General features: G+C 50.8%; 1 protein-coding gene across 1 annotated transcript in view; it reads right to left on the bottom strand.

The window, feature by feature from the left end:
- PTPRN2 (protein tyrosine phosphatase receptor type N2) overlaps positions 1-22,025 on the bottom strand; it is a 702,618-nt gene that overhangs the window by 253,772 nt on the left and 426,821 nt on the right. Inside the window, 1 exon segment of the mRNA XM_061198224.1 lies at positions 7,872-7,936. Within this exon segment, the coding sequence (XP_061054207.1) occupies positions 7,872-7,936 (65 nt within the window).

The raw sequence follows: 22,025 nt of genomic DNA on the forward strand, positions 1-22,025 counted from the left end.
GGAGACCGGAAGCCAACTCCGAGGCTGACCCTCCAGTGGACGCATCTCCAAGTGACAGGAGCCTCTGGGATCCTTTCACTAAAAGGCAGAACTCAAGACTCTCCGATTTCAAGGCCGGCGAGCCTCGGGCTCGATTCAGGGACCGGCTCTGGAGGTGACCACCTGGAGGGGCGTTTCCGACCTTAACTCCTCTGTGCCAGGTTCCCCATCCGTGAAGTGTGTCTGCCTGGCGGGACCCTGGAGGGGATGCGCGTGGGGCGCCCAGGACGGCTCGACCGAGCCCGGCGCGCTGGCACCTCCGCTGCTCCGTAGGAAGCTGGGCAGTGGGGAGGGCTTTGCCCTGTGTGCCTGCCTCTAATTTTCTTCACCCTCTTTCAAGCAATTCCAAGTCTCCCAGGTGGAGGACTGAAAAGGGGTTTCTGGAATATTACATTCCGAGGGCTCTTATGAGCGTCTCCAGAGTTCAGCTTTTTACATGGAAATTAACTTCTGACTCCATGCTACCCGGCTGCGTGGCAGAAGCCGCTCACACTTTATTGAGACGGACGGGCCCTCCGTGTCTTAGGGGGACCACCATCCAGTCCCAGCCGGACCACGGCCACGCCTGGCAAGGAGACACACATCATGCACTTTCTAGAAAAACGTGGCTGAAATGTCAGAAAGGGGGGTGGGGGGACACCTGAGCTGCCGCTGCCACAGGCAGACGATACTTATTTCATTTTCCGTGACTATTTACCTTGATAGTGGATAAAAATCGAATCTGTCACCATAGCAACTGCCTCATCACACGGCACCTCGCCCGCTTTAAATCACGAAAAGTACGGAAAAGACACCCGTGGGCCCACGTGACAGGCTGCTTTATATAGCATTTCAGAAAAAAAGGACGCCGTTTCATAATAAACTCATATTTGTCAATATGTCAAGTGCAGTTAATTATATCGAACATATTTTCATGCGATTTTCTTCACTTTTGAGAAATAAGAGAAGGGTATGAAGAGCGGTGGCTAGGGCTGCGTTGGGCGGAGGGTGCTGAGCTCCGGGGGGACCCCGCCAGCAGAGGTGGGGATGTGTCACCACGGAAGGGGCCGTACGGCTGCCCATGAACTTTGACCTCTATCACGACATCACAGCCCCGTGTGGAGAATCCTCGGGGCAGCTTCGGACAGGCCGCTGCAAATATTTTAATGCAATTTCATGCAGATTTCCCTTTTCAAATATAAATTAGGAATACTGACAAGTAAACAAGCTTCTCTTAGAACTGATGCACATTTTGCATTGAGAAGAAAAAATATCAGCGTTCCCTGTCTAGAAACACAGATGCGAATAAAATAAGGGGATGGGCACACAATTCCAACGCTGAGTGAGGAGCCAGGGCCCACGTGGACGGGCACAGGGCAGGGCCCCTGGCGGCTGAGGACACCCCTCACCCCGGGTGACCGCTGGTGTCCACCTTCTGCCCTCTGGGCACAGCCGGCCTGAGGCCGGCAGGGGTGCGGGAGCCGCCGGGGCGGAGGGTGGATGGCAGCCCCGCCGAGGAGTCCCGGAGTCCTTACGGCTCCAGCGCGCACTTGGGTAAACCCGGCATCATCTCGAACTCACCTCGGAGTCTTTACCCAAGAGACCCTGTCAGCTCCGACACCGTCTCCGTCTTATTCATTATACTTAATTGCAAACACTACCAACTTCTCCTTCACGCACTCTTGAGTCCGTGGCTCTGTCTCCATCTGACAAGACCCATCCTCCACCTGTCACAGCTCTGCACCTGCCCAGGGCGTCAGGTGGGATCCCTCCAGGCCTCTCCTGCGCCTCTGCTGTCCACACACACCAGGGCTCTTTCTCCTGAATTTCCAAATATGGGCCTTGATCTGAACCCAGGATATTTTAAATTACTTATTGCGTCCTATTTGTGCATATACACACAGCACCGTATTCATAAATAGGCGATGACTCAAGTTGTTTGAAACATTCTCTTCAGCCACTTGGGAGCCACACCAAGCTCACACACGGGTGGTGTTTCCTCTTGCGTCCTCACTTATTTAAAAGCGAGTATGTGCTCAGTTACTTTGGTTGCATGTTTTTTCTTTATTAAAATTAAAAAATGGTATTGAAGATAAAACGACAAAGAACTATACACACACATTGAACCGATATCCATCTCCCAGTTTGACTCCCGTCCTAGAATTACGTGGATGTAACCACAGGCGAGACTTGGTGAAGTGTACACGGACACCTCTATACTGTCTTTGCAACTTCCAGTGAATCTATAATGATTTCAAAATAAAAAGTTAAAAAATGGTACTAACAAAAATTTTGGAAAAGGAGAGACCTCGCTTATAATCCCACCAACCCCGTTCTAGAGCTGACCTCACATTTGCATGTGGTCCTCCAGCCCGGATCTGTGGGCACAGACAGTTTTCACAGCTGCCCTTAAGTTCAGAGGTGTCACAACGATTTTTAGTGAAATCACTGAATCCGTTTATTTGATTACTATAATTAGTTACCTTCCTGTGTTTTATACTTAGGTCAGTTTTGGTTTTTCCAAAGCTTTGTTTTTTCCTTTTCTTAGCTGGTGAATGATACTCTTAAGATAAAATTCTGGGAGTACGATTACTGATCTGAAGGGTGAGTTTTTTTAAAGCAATAGATTCCCACTGTCATGCTGCTTTCTAAGAGTCGCGTTTAAGTGTTAGCACTTTTGATCTTTATTAAAGGACCAAGACTATTACCCGTAAGCCACCTCTGTAACCACTTCCAGGGATGAGGCTTCGGACTGGATGCTCGGACGTTACAGGGTACCCGCAGGCTCCTCAATGGAGGGTCCTCTGACGCGTCCGCCCCCCGGCCCACAGCTGTCACGGGGCTTCCTGCCTCACCGCAAACTTATCCGCCCCACCCCCCTCCGGCCCGAGAGCCAGTCACCCGTTGACACGGCCACAACGCACTCCCGCAAGCCGAGTGCCCCATCGCCTGTGAGTCCCGACTGCACACCTGCTGGTGTTTACCAAGCGTGCGAAAGGCAGGTGCCGGCTCCATCCACGCGTGAAAAGCGACACGTGGGGGGTGACAGCTTCCCCTCAACCTGGTGACCACGTGGAGCTCCGTCCCACTGTCTTCGCTGGGGGTGGGGTTACTCTGTGCCTTCTTCACACCTTGGCAAAGGGCCCTCGACATCAAGTCATCCCCCGAGTCCAACCAGACCTGTGGTCGGGTCTCCGGGGACTCGGCTGGATGCTCGCTCCCCCGAGGGTCCCCGTGACTCGGGCCATCCCCGCCTGCATTTCTCTGCCCGCTGACGTGTGATACCCAATTGCTCTCAGAAATCCCTAAACCACTGGGCTCAGGTTTTGATAACACTCATTAAAGCAGCAGCATCCCTTATAGCAGACAGGCGATGACCAAGTGGGGTTTGCAGAGGAAACGAGCCATTTTCTCAGACATCCATCACGGACCCCCGTCCCACCTGCTCGGTCTCATGGGACGGCTGTCAGGCACACACACCCACCAACACACACATCGCACAACAAAGTCACACTGATTTGTGGGGGGAGGAGCACGACCACGGATTCGTAGACTCTCAAGGGACTCTGGGGATCGACATAGTCTTGGCCACAAAAATCCTTTCTCTGGACAAAATCCTACCCAGGACCCCAAACAGTGACTGAGGCAAGAGAAGCTCAGTGGGTTAAACCAGAGTATGGACGGTGGTTTGCTGGGGCTCCACGGCCTCCTGCCCCCGTACAGCTGAGCTCTGGAACCCCAGGGCTCTTTGAAGTACCTGAAGCCAGGTCTGACATCCCACGGCATGAGTGGTGGGTGCAGGACACACTGCCCCAAACACAACACCTTGGCTGAAGGTGTCTCCAACCTTGTCCACCCCCTTCTCCCCAAAGCAGGCCCGACACCCTCGTGGGAGCTGTGCCCGCCCTGTGCCCGGTTTGCTGCAGACCCACCTCGGGTCCCCACGCCCCCTGGCCCTCCCCGCCAACCCAGCAGAAGGCGCCCGGTCTACCCACGTCCGCAGGCTTCACTCCCTTACGTGTCCCGTGAAACTCAGATTAAATAAAGGTGCTGCTTAGCTCCTGTTGTCTGTCTTCATCCGTTTACCTTTTGCAGCCGAGGACCCTCAACGGGTCCAGGAAACCCTCCTCCTCTCTCTTCCAGAACCTGCGTGGAGGCCTGTCCCCTCCCGCCTGACTTTGCCTGGGAGGCAGCCCGTCCGGGGCTGAGCGGGGTGTCTGCACCGGGAACGCGCTGCTTCTGGGCTTCCCTGTCGAAACCCTGAGCCTCCCACGGCTGCACAGAGACTCCTGCTGAAACGTGGGCAGGTTAATCGTTAATCATACTGCGTTTATCACACTATCAAGAACTTAGGAAGTCATGACTTATTTCAGATGCACCTTGGAAGCCATACTCATGGAAATGCTCGCCTGGGGACAATCATCTATTTTTCTTCCAAATATTTGAGTTTTTCTTGGTAATATCATAATTTCCCTTTGGAAGAAACATGACTTTTTTCATCTGGAAAAATGTGAATACTTTCCAGATATCAGAAATTAGATTTTGAAATACGTCAAAATACCACCAATCTATCAGGAATGTGTGTGTCTACTGTAGTGTGTTCATTTCCTTTAAATTTTGTTTTGAGATATTTCCATTTGGCTTAAAAGGTTTTAATTCCGCTATCTGTCATCACATGTTGAATCACAAGCACCAGGGAGACATTCGGTAAATGCTGTTAGATTTCGAGGAATCAAACTCTGCTTTACTTTCCAGAGTCAGGAATTAGCAGAGACATTCATATCAAATACGTTTCCAAGAAAATCAGAAGCATCAAAATCAGGCTCAATACTGCACGAGGCAATAAAAATTAGAAAAAGAAATATTGTTAGCTTTTTAAAAATATCTCTGCTCCCGTTTTCGCGATCCAAAACTCACTCCAAATATACAAACGCTCCTTCCCTCCATCCAGACTGGAGACTGGTCAGGCAAAGCTGCATGGAATGTGGGTTCTGGGCTTGAGAACCCATCAGAATGACCTCAGACAACTTCAAAACAGCAAAACTGCCTTTTGAAATGGAAAACTGCCACGTGGAAGAGGACAGGAGACTGGAGAGCTGGTCTGCGTGGACCAAGGAAACCCCTGGGGCCCTAAGAAGACAAAGGCGTCTCAGGGAGAACTAGGGTGGGCAAGTCTCTCACTGCCACGTTTCAATCGGTGAATGAAGTATCAATAAATGGTCTGGGATGTGGCCATTTTCTGCCCCCAGCGGGGGTAAGGTCAGGCTCCTGGCCACTTGGGGACCAGAGAGGAAGCAGATCAGACTCGATGAAAATGCAGGAGTGGTGCAGCGGGGGTTCTGCTCTGCCCTGTGCCCCCCCCTGCCTCCCGCCCCCAGTCTAGGCGGGACCTCCTGCCCCCATGTGAGACGGGCACCCTGCAACAGGCAGAGGATGTCCCTCTGAGGTTAGGTTGTCATCTTCACAGACAAGCCGAGAGCAACTCAGGCTCCCAGTTCCTGGACAGCACGTCACCAGCTTCCACTTCTGAGCCCAGGAGCCGGGGGCAGAGCCAGGTGGTGGCGGGACATTAAGAGCCCTGCTTTGCCCAGGCTCGGGGAATGCGTCACAGGTCTCCAAGGACAGAAAGGCAGGGGCCGGCGGCTGTGCGTGCCTGGAACACAGCGAATGGGCCCAGCTGCAGGTAGACTCTGGGGTCATCATCATACAAACAATATAAAGGCCATGGCCTCGGGGAGACGCAGATCCCACAGAGAGAGGCGCTCAGAGCAGCCGGGATTCAGGAGGTCAGTCGGCAACGCTCAGGACAGTGCAGACGGGCCGACAACTGAGGTCCTGGGGCCGCAGACGGTGGACCGTCCAGCGAATGGTGGGGACCAGGCCTGGCCGGGTGTCAGGAGCAAACAGGTGCCGACGTGTCCACACGAGGGATACAGACACACGTGTGGGTAGTTTTGTGATGAAGGAGACAGAGAGCCAGTGGGAGGCGAGAGCGCTGACGTGGTGAGACCAGTGTCCCGGGAGCTCTCACTTTAGTGAATCGGAAAACACTGGAGCGTATCTGTGTGCTGACCGGATGGGGCCAGGGAGACGGAGCAGTGGCGACGCAGGAGAGAGGACAGGAAGGAGGCCGTGGGGGGCACCGTCCCCGGAGGGAGGCGGTGTGGGCTCCCCGAGGGAGGCGCGGGGCTCCGCGCAGGGATGCAGGAGGCAGGTCACAGATGGGGCGGCCGTGTGTGCGGGCGCTGGGCGCTGCCTGCTGGGCGCGAGGAGGGGGTGGGCAGCGAGCATCCCCCTCTGGGATCTGTGCCCGTGACCTCACATGAGTCTGCCAAGTCCTAACACACCGCCTCCACCCTCCCCGCTGCCCAGAAACCGCAACCACGGGGGCGGGCGGAGGACCGGGCGGAGGACCGGGCGGCTCCAGGCACCTCCCAGCCCCCGGCTCTGCATCTCCCACCCCTGGCCCTGCCTGCCCCCTGCTCCAGGGCAGCCCAGCCCGCTTCCACGGAACACGCACAGGGAGGGGTCAGGGTTAGGCCCAGCGCCTGAGCTTCCTCTGACCCCGGAGCACCAAAGGCCCTAACCCGAGTCAGTCTGGATTTGCCCCCAGCTGCTGGGCACCGGGGCTGCTCCTGCAGGAGGGACACCTGCTGAGGCTGAGGGACGAGGGGGAGGGCAAGGGCCGCGGATCAGAGCCTTCCGTCGCGGGCCTGGATCCTCCGAGCCCTCTGGCCCTTCCCGCCAGGAGTCACTGCACCCCATGGGGTACAGATGGTCTTAGGGACCCACAGACTCCCGGCGTCCCCCTCCCCCTCCCCGGCCGCCAAAGTTACTGCGAGTTTCGGGAGAAAAGACCAGGATTTCCTCGGCTGTCAAAGCCTCATCAACCCAGCCCCGCGCTCTGATGAGCCTGCGGTCACCCGATTCCTGTCCGCGCCGTGCCCGCCGCGTGCCGGGAACACGGTGACTTCAAGGCCAGCGCCCCCGGCGAGGCGCCCGCCTGCGGCCTGCAGAGCTGGAGGCTCTGTCTGCGGAGGACCAGCCACTAAGCAAGTTCTTATTTCAAGAGCCGGGACTCGTGACGGCTGAGCGGAGCCTCCCCCAAAGACAGCGGCTGGCCTTCGAGTGGCTCCGTGGGGGCATCTCCGCCCCGGGCGAGGAGCATCGTAAATAAGCGCCCTTAATGGTTAATTATTGCCACGGCGGGTGCCGTGAAATCTGGGATTTCAGACGTGCGAGCGCAGACAACCACCCCCGAGAGGAGTCGCGTCCGCCGTCGTGCGTACAATTCATTAACTGCCCGCGATCGGGGCTCAGGCGTCCGCCAGGGCCTGGGGCTGAGTGCCATCGGCTCTAATTGCTGATGGAGAGTTTGGTCAAGTACCTGCTGCTGAGGCCAGCGCAGCGACGTTGGGACACGACGCCTCTGAGGGTCATTAAATTTATCAGCGGTCATCCTCCTCTCACACCCCGCCCCATACACGTCTTTAACAAGGAAGACAAAAGTGTGCCCACCAGACCCAGAGGAAAGAGCAACTTCTCTTGCTACATAGACTCAGCAACTGAGAATCGTCTGAAGGAGGAAGTACACATTTCCGAAGGATCCAATGTTTTCTTAGCCAGGACCGCTTTTTCTTGGGGAGACACCGAATCACGATTTCAAAGGCAACCAAACAGTGTCAGACGAGCCTGGCACGGCGCATCAGCACTTCCGCCGACGCGACGGGAGGACTAACCCGGCCCAGACGCCGGGGCCCCTGCTACCACAGCCCCCCGCCTGGCGCCGACTGACCTCCGCCCGCGGCCCGAGCCCGCCAGGCCGCCCGGACCACACTGCCGCAGCTACTCACCGAGCCGACTCCGGTCTGAAGAACTCTCAGTCCAGACATTCTTTCCAGTTGGTCCTTGTTGTCAACTGTTAGGGGAAATTAAGAAGTAAGCGGTCAGCTTTGAGAGGCAAGCGTTCTCCAGACACCCTGAGCCTCTCCCTCTGCAGACGCTTCCATAGTCACTGCCAGGCCGCCATTTTAACGGGTGCTGTGGACAAGCCTGGGGCGGAAACCGGGGCAGGGGGCTCCCCACCGAGGGGCTGGCAGACGTAGGGCCAGGACGTGAGTCCCTCCAGCTTTGCCCACAGAACGTCCATAGGAAATTCACAGCATCCTTGTGAAGACTGCTTGAGAAATGGTGGGCAGACCTGCTTTGCAAACTGTAGAGCCTTACTTTCGAACGATATGATGGTTACAAGTATATAATCACTGGGAACTGGGTTCCATTCACAAGCATTCCGCGTTCACAAGACACACTCGCTAGCAGGCAAGACTGAACTGCACCTTCGTTCCGTGAGTCCTGGGAGCTGCTGTACCCCTCTTACTCCTGCCCCAGGAGAACATCCTATAATAATTTGCCTCCACCACAATCAACCCTCATCCTAGTTCGTTCCTGACTTAGAGTGAGGAAGACTCTCAGAGAATGAATTACCCTCCGTGTCAGACCAAGCGGATTGAGCCCTGGAAACAATTAGCAGCCGGAGAGGAAGCCCAGTTAATCCCGATGCCAGCACGGCAAAGCCGCGGTCCCCACCTCTTGGAGAGGAAGTGTGTCACAAAGCAATTGACCTTGGCTTACGATTCTGTAAAAGTATTCTTTCGGATAAAGCCCCTGTCATTTTGGAAACGAAAACCAGAAAAAATAGATTTTATTGCAAACCCTAAGAAGGAAGAGTGCATTGCAACTGTGATTAATGCAGAACGAGATAGCAAGAAAATAGCAATTACTTTCACCTCTTATTGTAAAACACCTACGTTAGTCTTGGGTAATGAAATTATATCTTTCAGAGGGATACAAACCGGATCCTGCTATGGCCTGCCTCCCCCGCCTCTGGGGCTCTCTCATCGTCTGGTAGAAAGTTTTCCTTTGAACAAACCAACGTTATTTCTTACATTTAGGTAATTATGCATGCACCGGGTGGGCGGGGGCAGCCGCCAACCTGGGGTTAGAGCACCAGCACTTTAAGAGCCTCTAAGCTGGGGGGTGCAGAGGGGCAAGGAGGGGGCAGTGGCCCAAAGGTAAACCTCGAATGGAGGAGAATATTCTTAAGAGATAGAGTATAAAGCAATTGATTTTCACGTTCCCCTGTGAACAAAGGAGGCCTTTTTCTGAATGACAGGCTCCTTGGGGATAATAGTGAGTCTTCAATAGGCTGAGGGACACAAAGCACAAAGTAAAGATGGAAATTAAAAGTACTCCACTATTCCTGCCGAGAAGTGACAGGCATTCCAGGCTCAGGAATGAACAAACCAGCCGGGCAGTAAGAGGCAGATGACCCAGTCCAGGGGTCAGCAAACCTGCTGGGAAGGCCAGGTGGAGACACCTGAGGCTCGGCCGCCATGGGTCCCCAGTGGGCGGGCAGTGTGACGGCTGCGGGGACGGGCCTGAGGGACGAGGGACAGGTCCTGGCTGTGTCCTGCACAAGCCCGCGGAGCCCCGAGGCGACTGTGGGCCTTGCTCGCTCCCCGAAGATCCCCTCCCCACCCCGCGACGCTGTGCAGAAGGTTCTGTGCCTGGGCCCTGCCCCCGTTGCACACGTGGTGGGGAGTCAGTCTCAGCACAGCTGCCCCGTGTCCCCCAAGCACCACTGCCACCGGCCAGTCCAGGGTCCGGGCTGGCTCCTCGTCCCAGGCCCTGGCAGCCGCTTCCCTGCCAGACACGCCCCCGACCTCTGCCCTCTGTGAACACAGCTCCGGGCCCCCGAGTGGGGTGCGGAGGGGGAGGGGAGCCGCAGCGCCTGGCAGTGGTGAAATGTACAGACGACTGGCTGGGTATTGAGGCCTTTTGTCTTTAACGTAAGTAACTGCAAGTGTGTAAAACTTAATTTTTCATAATGGCTGTGTTTAATAACCGGCTCAAAAAATTCCTGAAAAAGTAAAAATGAGCTCCAGTAACCGGTCCAGCTGGCTCCAGCCCCATACGTACAGTGCTTTGTTTCTACCCAAAGTCTAGGTCTTAACATGTCACGTTTCCTCGATTCTAAAATGCGTATTTCCCTGCATCTGAACACGTCTGCAGTCGGCCTGTTCCAGCCACCATCGTGGGAATGGGGCCCACTATTGACCGACCTCAGCTCATGGCCTCAGAGGCTGCGGAGGAAAGACACGTGTCCTCATTTCTACCAGAAAATTTCCCACGGGCACCTCCGACAAAGCAAACTTCTAGAAGGGGCATCAGCTGCTTGGAAGGTCACCCCGGAGCCCACCTGAGCAACGTTCCTGATGGCGGCATCATCCTCGGAAAACCATGGGCGTTGCCTTGGAAAGTGATGTCATTTCACCCTCATGGTGACCGTCCCCAAGTGCAGCCACTGCGAACCCTCCGGGCTGACCGCCTCTCAGGGTCCACGTCCTGCCTGAGGGTCCAGCCAGGGAGCCCAGGGACCCAGACTCGTGCTGACAAGGGGTTGCGTCCGTTAAGGGTTTGTCACTGAGAAGTGACACGGCACTCCAGGGAATTGTCCCTGAGAAATGAAAACCCTGGGAAGGATGGGACGGACGTGCTGGAGGTGCGTCCTGCGGGCAGTCAGAGCGTCCGGGAGGCACTGGAAAGCGGCCCGGACGTGACCTCGTCCCTCCAGCATCAGCACGAGGGATCACTGTCTTCCCGGTCGTTCCATTAACCGCTACGGAAGTCCCAGGAGCATCACCTGTTCCGCAGGTGTGATTGATCAGGCGGGGCAGGGGGCCCATCACTGTCACCTGCGTCAGGACGCCACGTCTGTCCCCATTCTCTTTCGATTTGCAATGTCTGCTCCATCCTTCGATCCTATTATGTTCCTCACATGACGCAGGGTGTTAACCACCCCTCCCCAAAGGGGACCTCCTCCAAATAACCGCACGCGTGGGCGCTCACACACGGGCACACACACGGGTGCACACACAACCAGGACAGACCCAGGAGCAGTACCCTGCGGGGAGGACCAGTCACCATTGTTCAGCTTTACATTAACCCACAGGTTCTGTTCTGTGGCAGCTGTTGTTCAGCAAGTGGTGAATCTGCCCCCAAAACCCCAAGGACAGCATGAGCCTTCTGCATCTCGCTGAGGCTGTCCCCACCAGGGGATCTCTCACGGAGGACACGAGGAGCCTCTGCTGTGATGCTCATGGGAGCCTCCTGAGGCTGTGGCACCTCCTAACAACTCGAGCCGGAATCGTGACTCATGCCACCTTTGTGCCCAACTCTGAGTCCACCTCCAGCCCACCTCCATCCTCGTCCAGAGAGCGACAGGGCCCCGAGGAGCTGCCTGGAGCTGGGGTCCTCCGAGAACCCACCCAGGGCCCCCATCTTCCTGCTCTCAGCCAAGAAACTCCCCGCAGGGATGGCTGATGCGGTTTCCAATCACACCTGCAAGTCCCCTTGGCAGCTGGAACATGCGCGTCCGTGGGACTTCAACCCGCTTCTCGTGGTTTCGTGCTCTTTTGCGAACTTCTCAGTCTTGGGCATCAAGTCCTTTTCAACAAAGCCTGCCTCGCTCTTTATTTAATTTTTTCGTTCTTTGAAATTTCTCATTGGTGGGGATGATAGCCAAACAGAGACACTGTAATGGTGCCTTTTTTCCAGCATGTGTGAAAGGTACACAATTTATCTTAAGCACAACCCTTTGGGGTTTTTTTGTTTGTTTATCTATATTTATTTATTTTAGCTCAAACTGACCTAAAAGAGCAACAAGCCCAGTAGTCTTGAGCACATTTTGTAACTCTCAGGCCATTCTGGAACCTTCCCCAGCATCATTCTTACACATTCATCACTGTGTGTATTTCCTCTGAGACTTCCCTGCACAGCTGCATGGACTTCCTCTCACCCATCCCTTCCGCTCAGTGGGACTGGATCTCACACGTTCGTATGTGGTATCCCTCACCCAGATGTACGCCGTGACCTCCATCAGGCAGTCAGACTGGGTTCACGGGCACCAGCCCCCGTGCTCCCCTCCCGGCCAGCAACCACTCCTTCTCTCTGGAAACACGTTTAACTGCAGCATCACCCCCCACCGAGGCGGGGAACTCACTGCCACTTTTTCAGGCTTTGCTGAGGCCTTTGAGGGGAAAAGAAAAGCTTTGCTGGGGCTACATGTCCTGTCGGATGTCGGCTCCAAGCTATTTTCATGACCAAATGCAGACTCCGAGCTGGTGGGCGTGAGCCACCAGCAGGCCAGGACTAAGAGACCCCTGGAGGAGCTGCTTGAATAAAGGCGAGAACAATGCATAAAGCCCATTCTTATCTTCACGGGAGACAAAAAGGGTTTCCAAACACGAAAAGAAGTCCTTTAAAATTAAATTCACTAGATGAAGGATATGCAAATTACCTGGAGGAGCAGAGCCCTACAATGTTCTCAAAATTCTGCAATAGCCTATTTAATTAGTATTTTAATTTATCAGAATAATTCTTTGCACTTGACAATTTATGCAGCATTCCATATAATTTAAACACGTAGCTACAGTGGAATAATTTTGCCTCTTTCTTTATCCTCGTGATTTTAACCTGAAAGGGTGTGCAGAAGTCTCTTCTGTGATCTAAATTGCTACAGGGACAACTTAATGGCCGTGGCCCATTAGAAAGCACGAGGGCGGGGAGCAGGGTGCAGGAGGTGGGCGGACGCCAGGGGGCTGGGGTCCTTAGGGAGAGGGTGGAGCCGGCTTCTGGCAGAGCCAAGAGCACTGCTCCTGGGGGTACCGATCTGCATCCCCTGCGTATTTCCACCCTAAGAGACATGCATCCGTTCTGCACCTGGTCCCACCCAGAGGCATCTGCGGAAGTGGGCAGTCTAGACCGTTCGGGGGCCACTGACTGGACCCACTGTCCCCCACGCCCTGGGATCAGCCTTATTGAAATCGCGTGGCCTCCGGTCACCAGCCCGGGAAGTGACTCGACCCTCCCGTAGAGACTACCACTGCTCGGAACCTGTCGGGCTGAACTCAGTCCTGGGAAGGGGAGCAGGCTTGAGAGAAGGTTGACCCCGACGCTCCAGGTGCCTGGCCCGCTCGTCGGCGCTCTGGGCAAGCTTGCCCGCACCTCCCCTTTTTGCTCTCGGGGCCAAGGGGGTGTTTCAGAGCAGGCAGTCACGTGAGCAGCGGTCCTCCCAGGACCAGAGGTGAGCTGCCCGACACCTGCCCGAGGACAGCTGGAAGGCACTGGGCCGAGCCCCCGCTTAGGGCTTGGCTGCACTGAGGCACACACCCCAGGGGCCCTGGCAGCTTCTCCCCTGCAGACCCGCAGGGTGAGGGGACGGGGCCCCAGCAGGACCCGAGCGGAGGTGCTGACCCCGTCATCGACAGGGCCACCCTGGCTGAGCTGCACACCCTCGTGTCCTCTGGGCAACACGCTGCTGCCACCTAACGCCGCGAGGGTTTTGAGCTGAGGAGGGGCCGGGGAGGGTCTGAACGGCAGGGCAGGAAGGAGTGCAGGGAGGGGGACGGGGGGAGAGGAGACACAAATTAATTAACTTGTCAAACCTGCCTCTCAGCCAGAAAGCAAAGGGTTCGTGCCTGAAGAGGCCCCGTTTCCCAGCGGGGCTGCATGCCCGACTCTCGAGTTTCCCTGCATCTCGGTTTGCTGTTCTGCAAGTTTTCACGGACCGTCGCAGTACCTGCAGCGGCGGAAAAGCATTTTGCAACTGGAATGACACCTGTTAGTTACCAGTTTTCCTGTATGTCAGTCTGGATGGAACGCCACAAATTATGCTCCTGGTTCATCACGTTGGCAACTAGATGCATATTGAAGCTAAACTGCACGTACTTTATTTTTATAAAAATAACTACAATTTGATTACATTTTCAAAAAATAGAATAAAAAATTCAGCTTTATTTAAATACTTTAGATTTAAAGCTTTGCTGTTTATTAATTATATTTTGTTTTATAATGATAATAGTTCATTTTGAATTTTTTTAAAAATGCCTTTTTGAAGGCATATAAATTTAATTTGCAATTTCATATGTATTTTATATTTCTGATGAAAATACTTCCACATTTTATACATTGTGTACAATTACAGCTGGATCATTTGTGTCTAAATGCATAGATTTTATGAAAATGTTCTTTAAACAATATTATCAGTGATTTTGTGAAACAAAGGGAAGAAAATACATTTATAAATAAATGCGACATAATTTAGGGATTTTGTATGCTTTAACTCATTACCCACCCAAACTCTGCTAACTCATTAAGACAACACCCAAACATGCAAGATAATAATTCAATCCAGCTGTCTTTTATATTTGGCTGATTTTCAGAAAGAAAACCCACAGCTTTATGCATATTTAAACATTTCTTCACTATGAATATATATTTTCCAAGTATAAAGGTAGAATGTCAACAGCTCGTTAGCCTGATGCAGACTTTTCACTATTAGAAACCCAGTGCGGGGCCTTGGTTTGTGCTCGGCCTGGGTCCCCAGCACTGGGGCAGCTGATTCCCAGCAGGCAGCCCAGTGGCCCCGTGACAATGCAAGTTGGTCACATCATCCTCTCCTGGGGGCACCCCTCACTCACGGTCAAGTCTCAGGTTCCTGCCACAGGTGCAAGGTCTTCACGCTCAGGTGGCGCTGCCCTGCTGGCACCTCCGACCACCCCCATGCTGCTCCTTCAGGCCTGAGCATTCCCAGGGGCAGGGAGGGGTGCTCCTGCCTCAGGGCCTTTGCACTTGCCGTTTGCTCCCTGGGCGCCTGGGTCCACATGACTCGCTTCCTCCACGTCTTGGTTTAAAGTCACCTTATTTCCACCCAGTATCAAATCGCCCCTCACCCGTGTGGTCCTCCCCTCCCTGCCCGGCTTTACTTTTCCCCAGAGCCATTATCCCCAGCCAACAGAATGTGCGCTTACTTATCTGCTTTCCTGCCTAGAACGCAGCTCAACAGACAGGACATTCCCGTGAGGCAGGGTGGGCCCAGGCTTAGGACAGCGTCAGCACACAGGAGGTGCTTGGGGTCTGTTTACCGAGGGAACCGGGACGTGATGCGTAGAACGAACAAGCCAACGCAGGCCCTACTGGTGTTTTCTGCCCCGTTACTCTTACCATGACCGTGAATCACCAGGTTATCACCATCACACATATGTGTGTGTGTTGGAGGGAGCTTTTCCACACCCACAGTTCCAGTTTTTGAATAAAGCGTTGACCCAGAAAAGTCCGAGGGTGCCTACTGGACGGAGCATCCTCACGACGGAGGGTCTCCCCCCGCCCCGCTCTGAGCTCTGGCTCAAGCTTGCACGCGGTGCAGACGTCCTCAGGCTCCTCGGCTCAGGCTTCCCGCTTCCCACGCGGCACCCACTGCCCGAGTGTGACGCAGACCACGCGGGACTGGCCGTCCAGACCCGGCGGAGCGGCCGCAGGAGGGCGCTTGGTGGCTCTTGTGATCGCAGCCCCGCCCATGACAGCGCGGCCCCGGGAGGTGTCCTCTGTCCATCACTTTACGTTGAGTCACCTACAGTAGCGTGCTGCCACGATATTTGGGGATTTGATTTTGCTAACTGTCAGAAAGAATTAAAATAATCCCAGAGCATAACTGCTTCCCTGACACTAATATACCAGAACCAGAGACAGCGCTTAAGGCTTCGTTCCCAGGGAGGGAGGGAGGAGGGTGGGGGGGAAGTTCCAGCAGCTTCCTCTGCACCTTCTGTCTGGTCTCCAAAGGGGGCGGAGCTGGCCGTCCCCAAAGAGCCTGCATCACTGTGTCCCTGTGCCCGCGGTGAGGCCTGGCACCAGAGACGGCCTCCAGGCACCTCCCCATCAGGGGCCGCAGCGCCCTCTGGCTTCCTAAAAGGATTTCTGTTTTGAGGAGACGCCACCTGACACATTTACACGATGCAACAGGGCTGTTTCCACATCACCCAAGGCTCCCCGTGCTGAGAGAGAAAAGAGCAACATTGTTGATAAAGAGATAAAATAAATGCATATTGGTTTATGTCCGCATGAAATACACCCCATGTTTAAATGTGTGTCACAGGTTCCTGGAAAGCATCTCCCTTGCCGACTCATGGGGACGTTCTCTTGACTGTTAGAAATATTGTTTTGTTAATTTGTAATTCAAAAATATCAATATTTTATATCGGTATTTAATTAAAGATTAGACATTTTATAAAATATATACTGGTTATAAAGAATAATAAGACAGCAAACGCCCAGTTACCCACCCTCTGCCAAAGAAATGCAGCGTTTCAATTGCACCTGATACTCAAAGCATCCATCATGGCCCTACCTAGTCCTCCCCATCAGACACAGTAAGTCCTCTGAATTCTGGGGTGACGGTTTCCTTTTCCGCAGACTTTCTCTCACACATGGGCACAGTGTTTGCTTTTGCTGGGTGTGAATTTAATGAGATGAAACAACGTCAAACAGATCCTCCTCCAACTTGCATCTCGTGCTGACCCTGGCGTTTCTGAGGCCCGACTGGGTCTTGCGTTGGCTGTGGTTTGCGTGTTTTCACTGCTCTCTGGCTGCATTAATACATTCAGCACATCCTAACTGACTTTTCCAGTCAGTTGTCCAATCAAGGGGACCACGGGCCTGTTTCTTCTTCACCTGCCTCTCAAATGGTGTGGCCATGAGCATCCCTGCCCATCTCCAGGCAGGTGGAGAGAATGCTCTCTAGTAGAATCGCTAGGACATAGAGTCCCAAGGTGATTTCACCAATTTACACGCCTGCCATCAGCTCACAAGCGTTCCTCCTGCTCCAAATCCTCACCAGTTTGTAGATACACATTTTTGCCCATTTGGTAGCTGTTACATTGTATCTCCTGGTGCCGTCACTGTGTGTGTCTTCCATTCCTGATCAGGCTGAGCACCGTGTGTGTTTGTTCACCATTCATGCTTCCTCTTATATGACATTTCTGTGGTGTTTTTTGCCCATTTTTCTGTTGGGCTGTTTGTCTTTTTCTTATTGCTTTGTAGGGGGTCTTGAGACATTCTGCACACGAATACTTGGTCAGTTAACATGTGTGTTACTACCTTATCTCAGTTTGTGATTTGGCGTATTTCACATTTCCTAATTTTAATACAGTCTAATTTATCATTTTCTTTAAGGTTTGCACTTCGGGCATCTTGTTTAAAAAATTCTCCTCTACCCCAAGATCATAAAGATATCATCGTATATTTTCTTCTAAAAGATTTAAGATTTGCCCTTCACAGGTGAGTCCTACCTCTGGGAGCTGATTTTGTGGATGAGGAGTGGTTATCTTCTAAGCAGACACCTAGTTTTTGCCACACAATTTACAGAGAAGGCCCTTCTTCCCTCCAGTCTGCAATGCCGACTCCATCAGCAACGAATTCCACAGGAGGGGCCACTTCCGGGCCTCCTGGGCTCGGGGTCCCCCAGTCTCTGTGCGCTCAGACCCGCCCCATCTCACACGCCCCAGTACCTGGTACCTGCTGCATCACAGCATGGCAGCCTCTCACTCTGCTTTCCTGCAGGGGTGCCCTGCCAGTTCTGGCTCTTTGCACTTTCTAATACACTTCAGAATCAGCCTGTCAAGTTTCCAGATAAATATAAAAAATAAAACACAATAAAAAAATAAATCTTCTGAGATTTTTGTTAAAATTGTATTGAATCCGGAGGTTTGGGAGAATTAACATCATTATTCTCAACCTGTGAGCAGGTAAATCTTCCCAGGTGTTAAGGCCTTCTTTCACATCTTTCAATAAAGTTTTACAATTTTCTCCATAAAGGTCTTGCATATAAAAATATTTATTCCTGGTGCCTTTTTTTCATTCTATGGTAAACAATTATCATTTTAAAAACTATATTTTCTAACTTTTTAAAGTACAGAAATCCAGTTGATTTTTGCACATGATTTCATATATAGCAACCCTCAACTATCTGACGAATTTATCTGGATTTTCCTTTGTGTTTCTGAGTAAATAACGAGATTGCCTTTAAAAAGTAATGGGTTTGTTTCCTCCTTTCTAACCCCGCCTTCTCTTTCTTTTTCCTGCTTTACCGCAAGTTGACAGGACCCTCCCGTAGAACACTTCATAAACGTAGTGGATGCACACATCTTTGTCTGACTTCCGGTGCTAAAGGGGATATTTTCAATGTTTCACTATCAAGTATGATATTTCTGTAGGATTTTAAAATCAAGTTAACAAACTCATCCTACTTTACTAAGCATTTTTTTTATGAATGAATGCTAACTTTTAGCAAATGTTTTTATCGACATCTACTCAGATAACCACATGATTTTTCTTCTTTAATCTATGCATGTGGTAGATTACATTCATTATCTTTCTAATATTGGACCTTACATTGTTCATGATGTATTTTTAAAATAAATTGCTAGATTTAATTCCTTGTATTTGGTTTAGTTTGTGTATCTGTGTTTTTGAAGGAAATTCATCTCTAATTTCTCTTCCTTGCACTGTCGTTGTCAAGTTTGGTATCAGGGTTATCCTAACTCATGAGTTGAGGAGCCTGGGGTGTTTTGTGTAAGACTGGGTTTATTTGAATGTGTAGAAGGAACATGTACTTATAAAATATGTGCGCCTGGCGTTTTCTTCACGGGAAGACATTTACCTATAAATTCAATTTCTTCTTTGGTTATAGCACTATTAAAGTTTTCTATTTCTTCATTTTGGTCATGTTATCTAAATTTTCAAATAAACTATCACAACACTGTTCACCCTCTTGCTATCCTTTTATACACTAAAGCATCTTTATTTACATTGCACTTTTAATTCCCAATATAGTTTTTGCTTTCTCTCTCTTTTATCTTGACCATTTATGATAGAGATTTTTCAATTTTATCAGTTTTTTCCAAGAAGAAATATTTTGCTTTGCTTATCCTCTCTGTTTTATATTTGTTCTCTATTTCAGTCAGTTCTCCTTTTATCTTTTTAATTTCCTTCCTTCCACTTTACTTGGGTTTATGCCATTGTTCTTTTTCAAACTCTTAAATTAAAAACTTAATTTAAGTCTTGTTTCTTTTCTAATATGAACAGTTGAAGCAACAAATTTATCTCAAGTTTCTGCTTTTAAAGCAAACTCCCAAGTATTAAAATATACTTCAGGGTATTAAAATATACTTCAGTATTTCTATTATCCATTATTATTGATTATATTTTTTAAATTTCCATTTTGATATATATTCTCTTCCTCTCTCTCTATATATATATACATATATATATATATATATATATGTATCTTTTTGTGTTCTTTTACCTATGTCTCAAAAAGAACATATACCTATATATTTTTTTCCAGTCTGTAAATCTCTGTTTTTTACTGGAACTTTTGTTCACTTACATTTATTGTGATTTCTGACATGTTTGAATTTATTTCTAGCATCCTCTGTTGTCTTTATGTTTGAAAGTTATATTCTCTATTTCTATTTTTCAGTGGTTTCCCAGAAACTATATTACCCAAAGGTAGCAAACGCTCATGTTAGTAAATATCTATGCTCTCTTCCTAAACATTACAAAGACCCTAAGTGATCTCAGTTTAAATACTATTGCTTTCACGATCACTATTTCAATCCTCCCTTGTTTTGGCCTCATGAAACATTATTATTTCAAACAAACAGTATACTTTGTTTAGCTGCATTCCCACATTTACTGTCTCCTTTGCTCATTAGTCCTTCTGCACTCAAGGTCTTCCTTATGGGGTTATTTTCTTTTGCTTGTAGTAAATATTTTAGAATTAACTTAAATGAGAACCTCTTGGTGACAAACTTTTTTTTTTTTTTTTTTTATAAATTATCATTGTTCAACCTTATTTTCTGTTAAGCCCTCATTTTTGAAAGATGCTAATCTCTTGGTACAATTCCAGGTGGACAACAATTTCCCTTCAGTAATAGGAAGACACTACTCTCCTGTCATGTTTCGTTTTGGCTGCTGAGAAATCAGCCATGAATCAAATTCTCATTCCTTCCTGCATCACTTGTCTTTCTCCTCGGCTGCTGTTCAGATCCTCTCTTTGTCTTGGGTGTCCTGCAGTGTCACTGCTATGAACCTACGTGTGGAACTGTTTTCACTCTAACAGACTTCTTGAATCTGAGGACTGGTGTCTTCCATCAGTGACAGGCTTTTTCAGCCATTATATCTTCAAACATTGTAGCTTGACCACTTTCTGCTTTCTTCTGGAACTCCTAGTAAGTGTATAAAAGATTTTCTTCCTTTGTGTTCTAGGAATACTTACCTTTTTTCTTTTCATATTTTCCATTTCTTTCTCTCTCTCTAGGCTGCATCCTGGATAATTTATTCAGTTCTATCTTTTAGTTCACTAATTCCCTCTTCAACTAGATTTAATCTGTCATTAAACTCACCTCCTGAGTTTAAAATGTCTATAATTGTATCTTTCATTTAAAAAATTCTATTCTTTTAAAAAGTACTTTTGGTCATTTTTAAGACAAAAATGGTCACTTTTGATATGACATTTTTAGGTCATATTTTTCCTCTCTCTTGTATTCCTCTAAACAGACCATGATTCTTGAATTCACATTCCATGTCTACTAGTCAGTGTCTGAGGTTTCATTCTGTCCATGCTTTCAGGTGACCTTTCTCATGGTGCCTTATTCTCCAGCATGTTCTGAAATTCCTATTTCTCGGGATTTTAACTGTGGGAATCCTTTGAGGACAGAGAAAACGGAGGATTCCTTCAGAGGATTTGCATTTCCTTCTTCCAGACTTCCGGAATCCCTGCCAACTTGGGACCAGTTTAAACTGAATTGTGTGCTTGGGGTTTGGGGCCACCAGGGGCTGTGCAGGTGGACGGCACACTCCTGTGGGGCTGCGAGTGCCCAGTGCCAGTCCCATACCCGGTGACAACTCGGGAAACAGGCAGTTCCCATCCTCAGGGTCAAACGGGGCAGTCAGGGGTTGCTGTCACCCCCTGTGGTTTGGAGGCAGTCCTGGGTGCTCGTGGCGGGTCCTCACCAGCCTCACCGTGTTATTCTCACCCTGGGTTTTCCTCCTGTCCTCCACAGTCTATGGGGTCATGAATGCTAAAGTTCAAGTTCACCTGGTTTGGAAACTACCCTCAAGATAAAGGTCCACATTACTCTCCCTTACGTCCCAGGCTCCTGCTTTCACTTAATTGGGATCTCTAAGGATTTCAATGTTGCCAGATACCTAATATGTTTAAAATTGTCTCTTTTTATCTTCATATTCCGGCATTTTTGCTTGTTTTCTGAATGAGAATCCGTCCCAGTATTTAGTTCTCTCAGTGCACTGGTGAAGCAGGGAAGCCCCAGCCATCCTCTGGGAAGTCCCCACCCCATCCTCGACTGCTCCAGGCTTAAGTGAGTTTGAGCAAAACCTCGGGGAATGATACATATGAGGTGCGTAAGACATCAGATGATCAGCAATTTTCTGTACCTGTATGTAAACGTGGGTATAAAATCGTCAGATTATTCAACGTTCGTGTGCAATCTGCTTTAGGAACTCCTGCTTGGATTGGGAGACGGAGCATCAGTAACCCCTCCTCTTGGTGTGGCCAGAGTCCGGTCGAGGTCCCTCCACCCACAACTGGCAGGGTCCTGCAGACTCTGCGTCCGACGCCTCGGCCCTGGGGAGCAGCCTGGGGCTGAGGCACACCCCAGAGCGCCCCAGCTCACAGACAGGCAGACGCATGCTTCCTCCCCGAGGCCCTCGGTGTGGCTGTAGGCGCTACAGGCAGGCGTCCGGACTCCAGGCCATCTTCCGCTTCAGGACGCCTGGGATCACGAAGAAGTGCGCGTTTCAACGCCACAAACGGCTACCCTCCCGTCATCTTTGGTTCATAAGCAGAGATGCGCGGATGGTCCCAAAGTGGCTGTGAGAGGAGCAGGAAGGACACACCAGGTGCTGCCCCATCTGCATCCGGAGAGCGGCGTGGTACCCTGTCCTTGGAGCCCTCGCTCGGCACCAGAATGCGATGCCCCGTGCACCCCTGGGCTGCACATCCTGCCCGCTCGTGGGGTCCCTGCAGCAGGGAGTGGCCTCACCACTCTGCCTTCCAAACCTGCCCTTTCTCTCTTTATTGCCCGTGTGAA

The sequence above is a fragment of the Eubalaena glacialis genome, chromosome 8 (assembly GCF_028564815.1).
Source record: "Eubalaena glacialis isolate mEubGla1 chromosome 8, mEubGla1.1.hap2.+ XY, whole genome shotgun sequence".
Classification (NCBI taxonomy): domain Eukaryota; kingdom Metazoa; phylum Chordata; class Mammalia; order Artiodactyla; family Balaenidae; genus Eubalaena; species Eubalaena glacialis.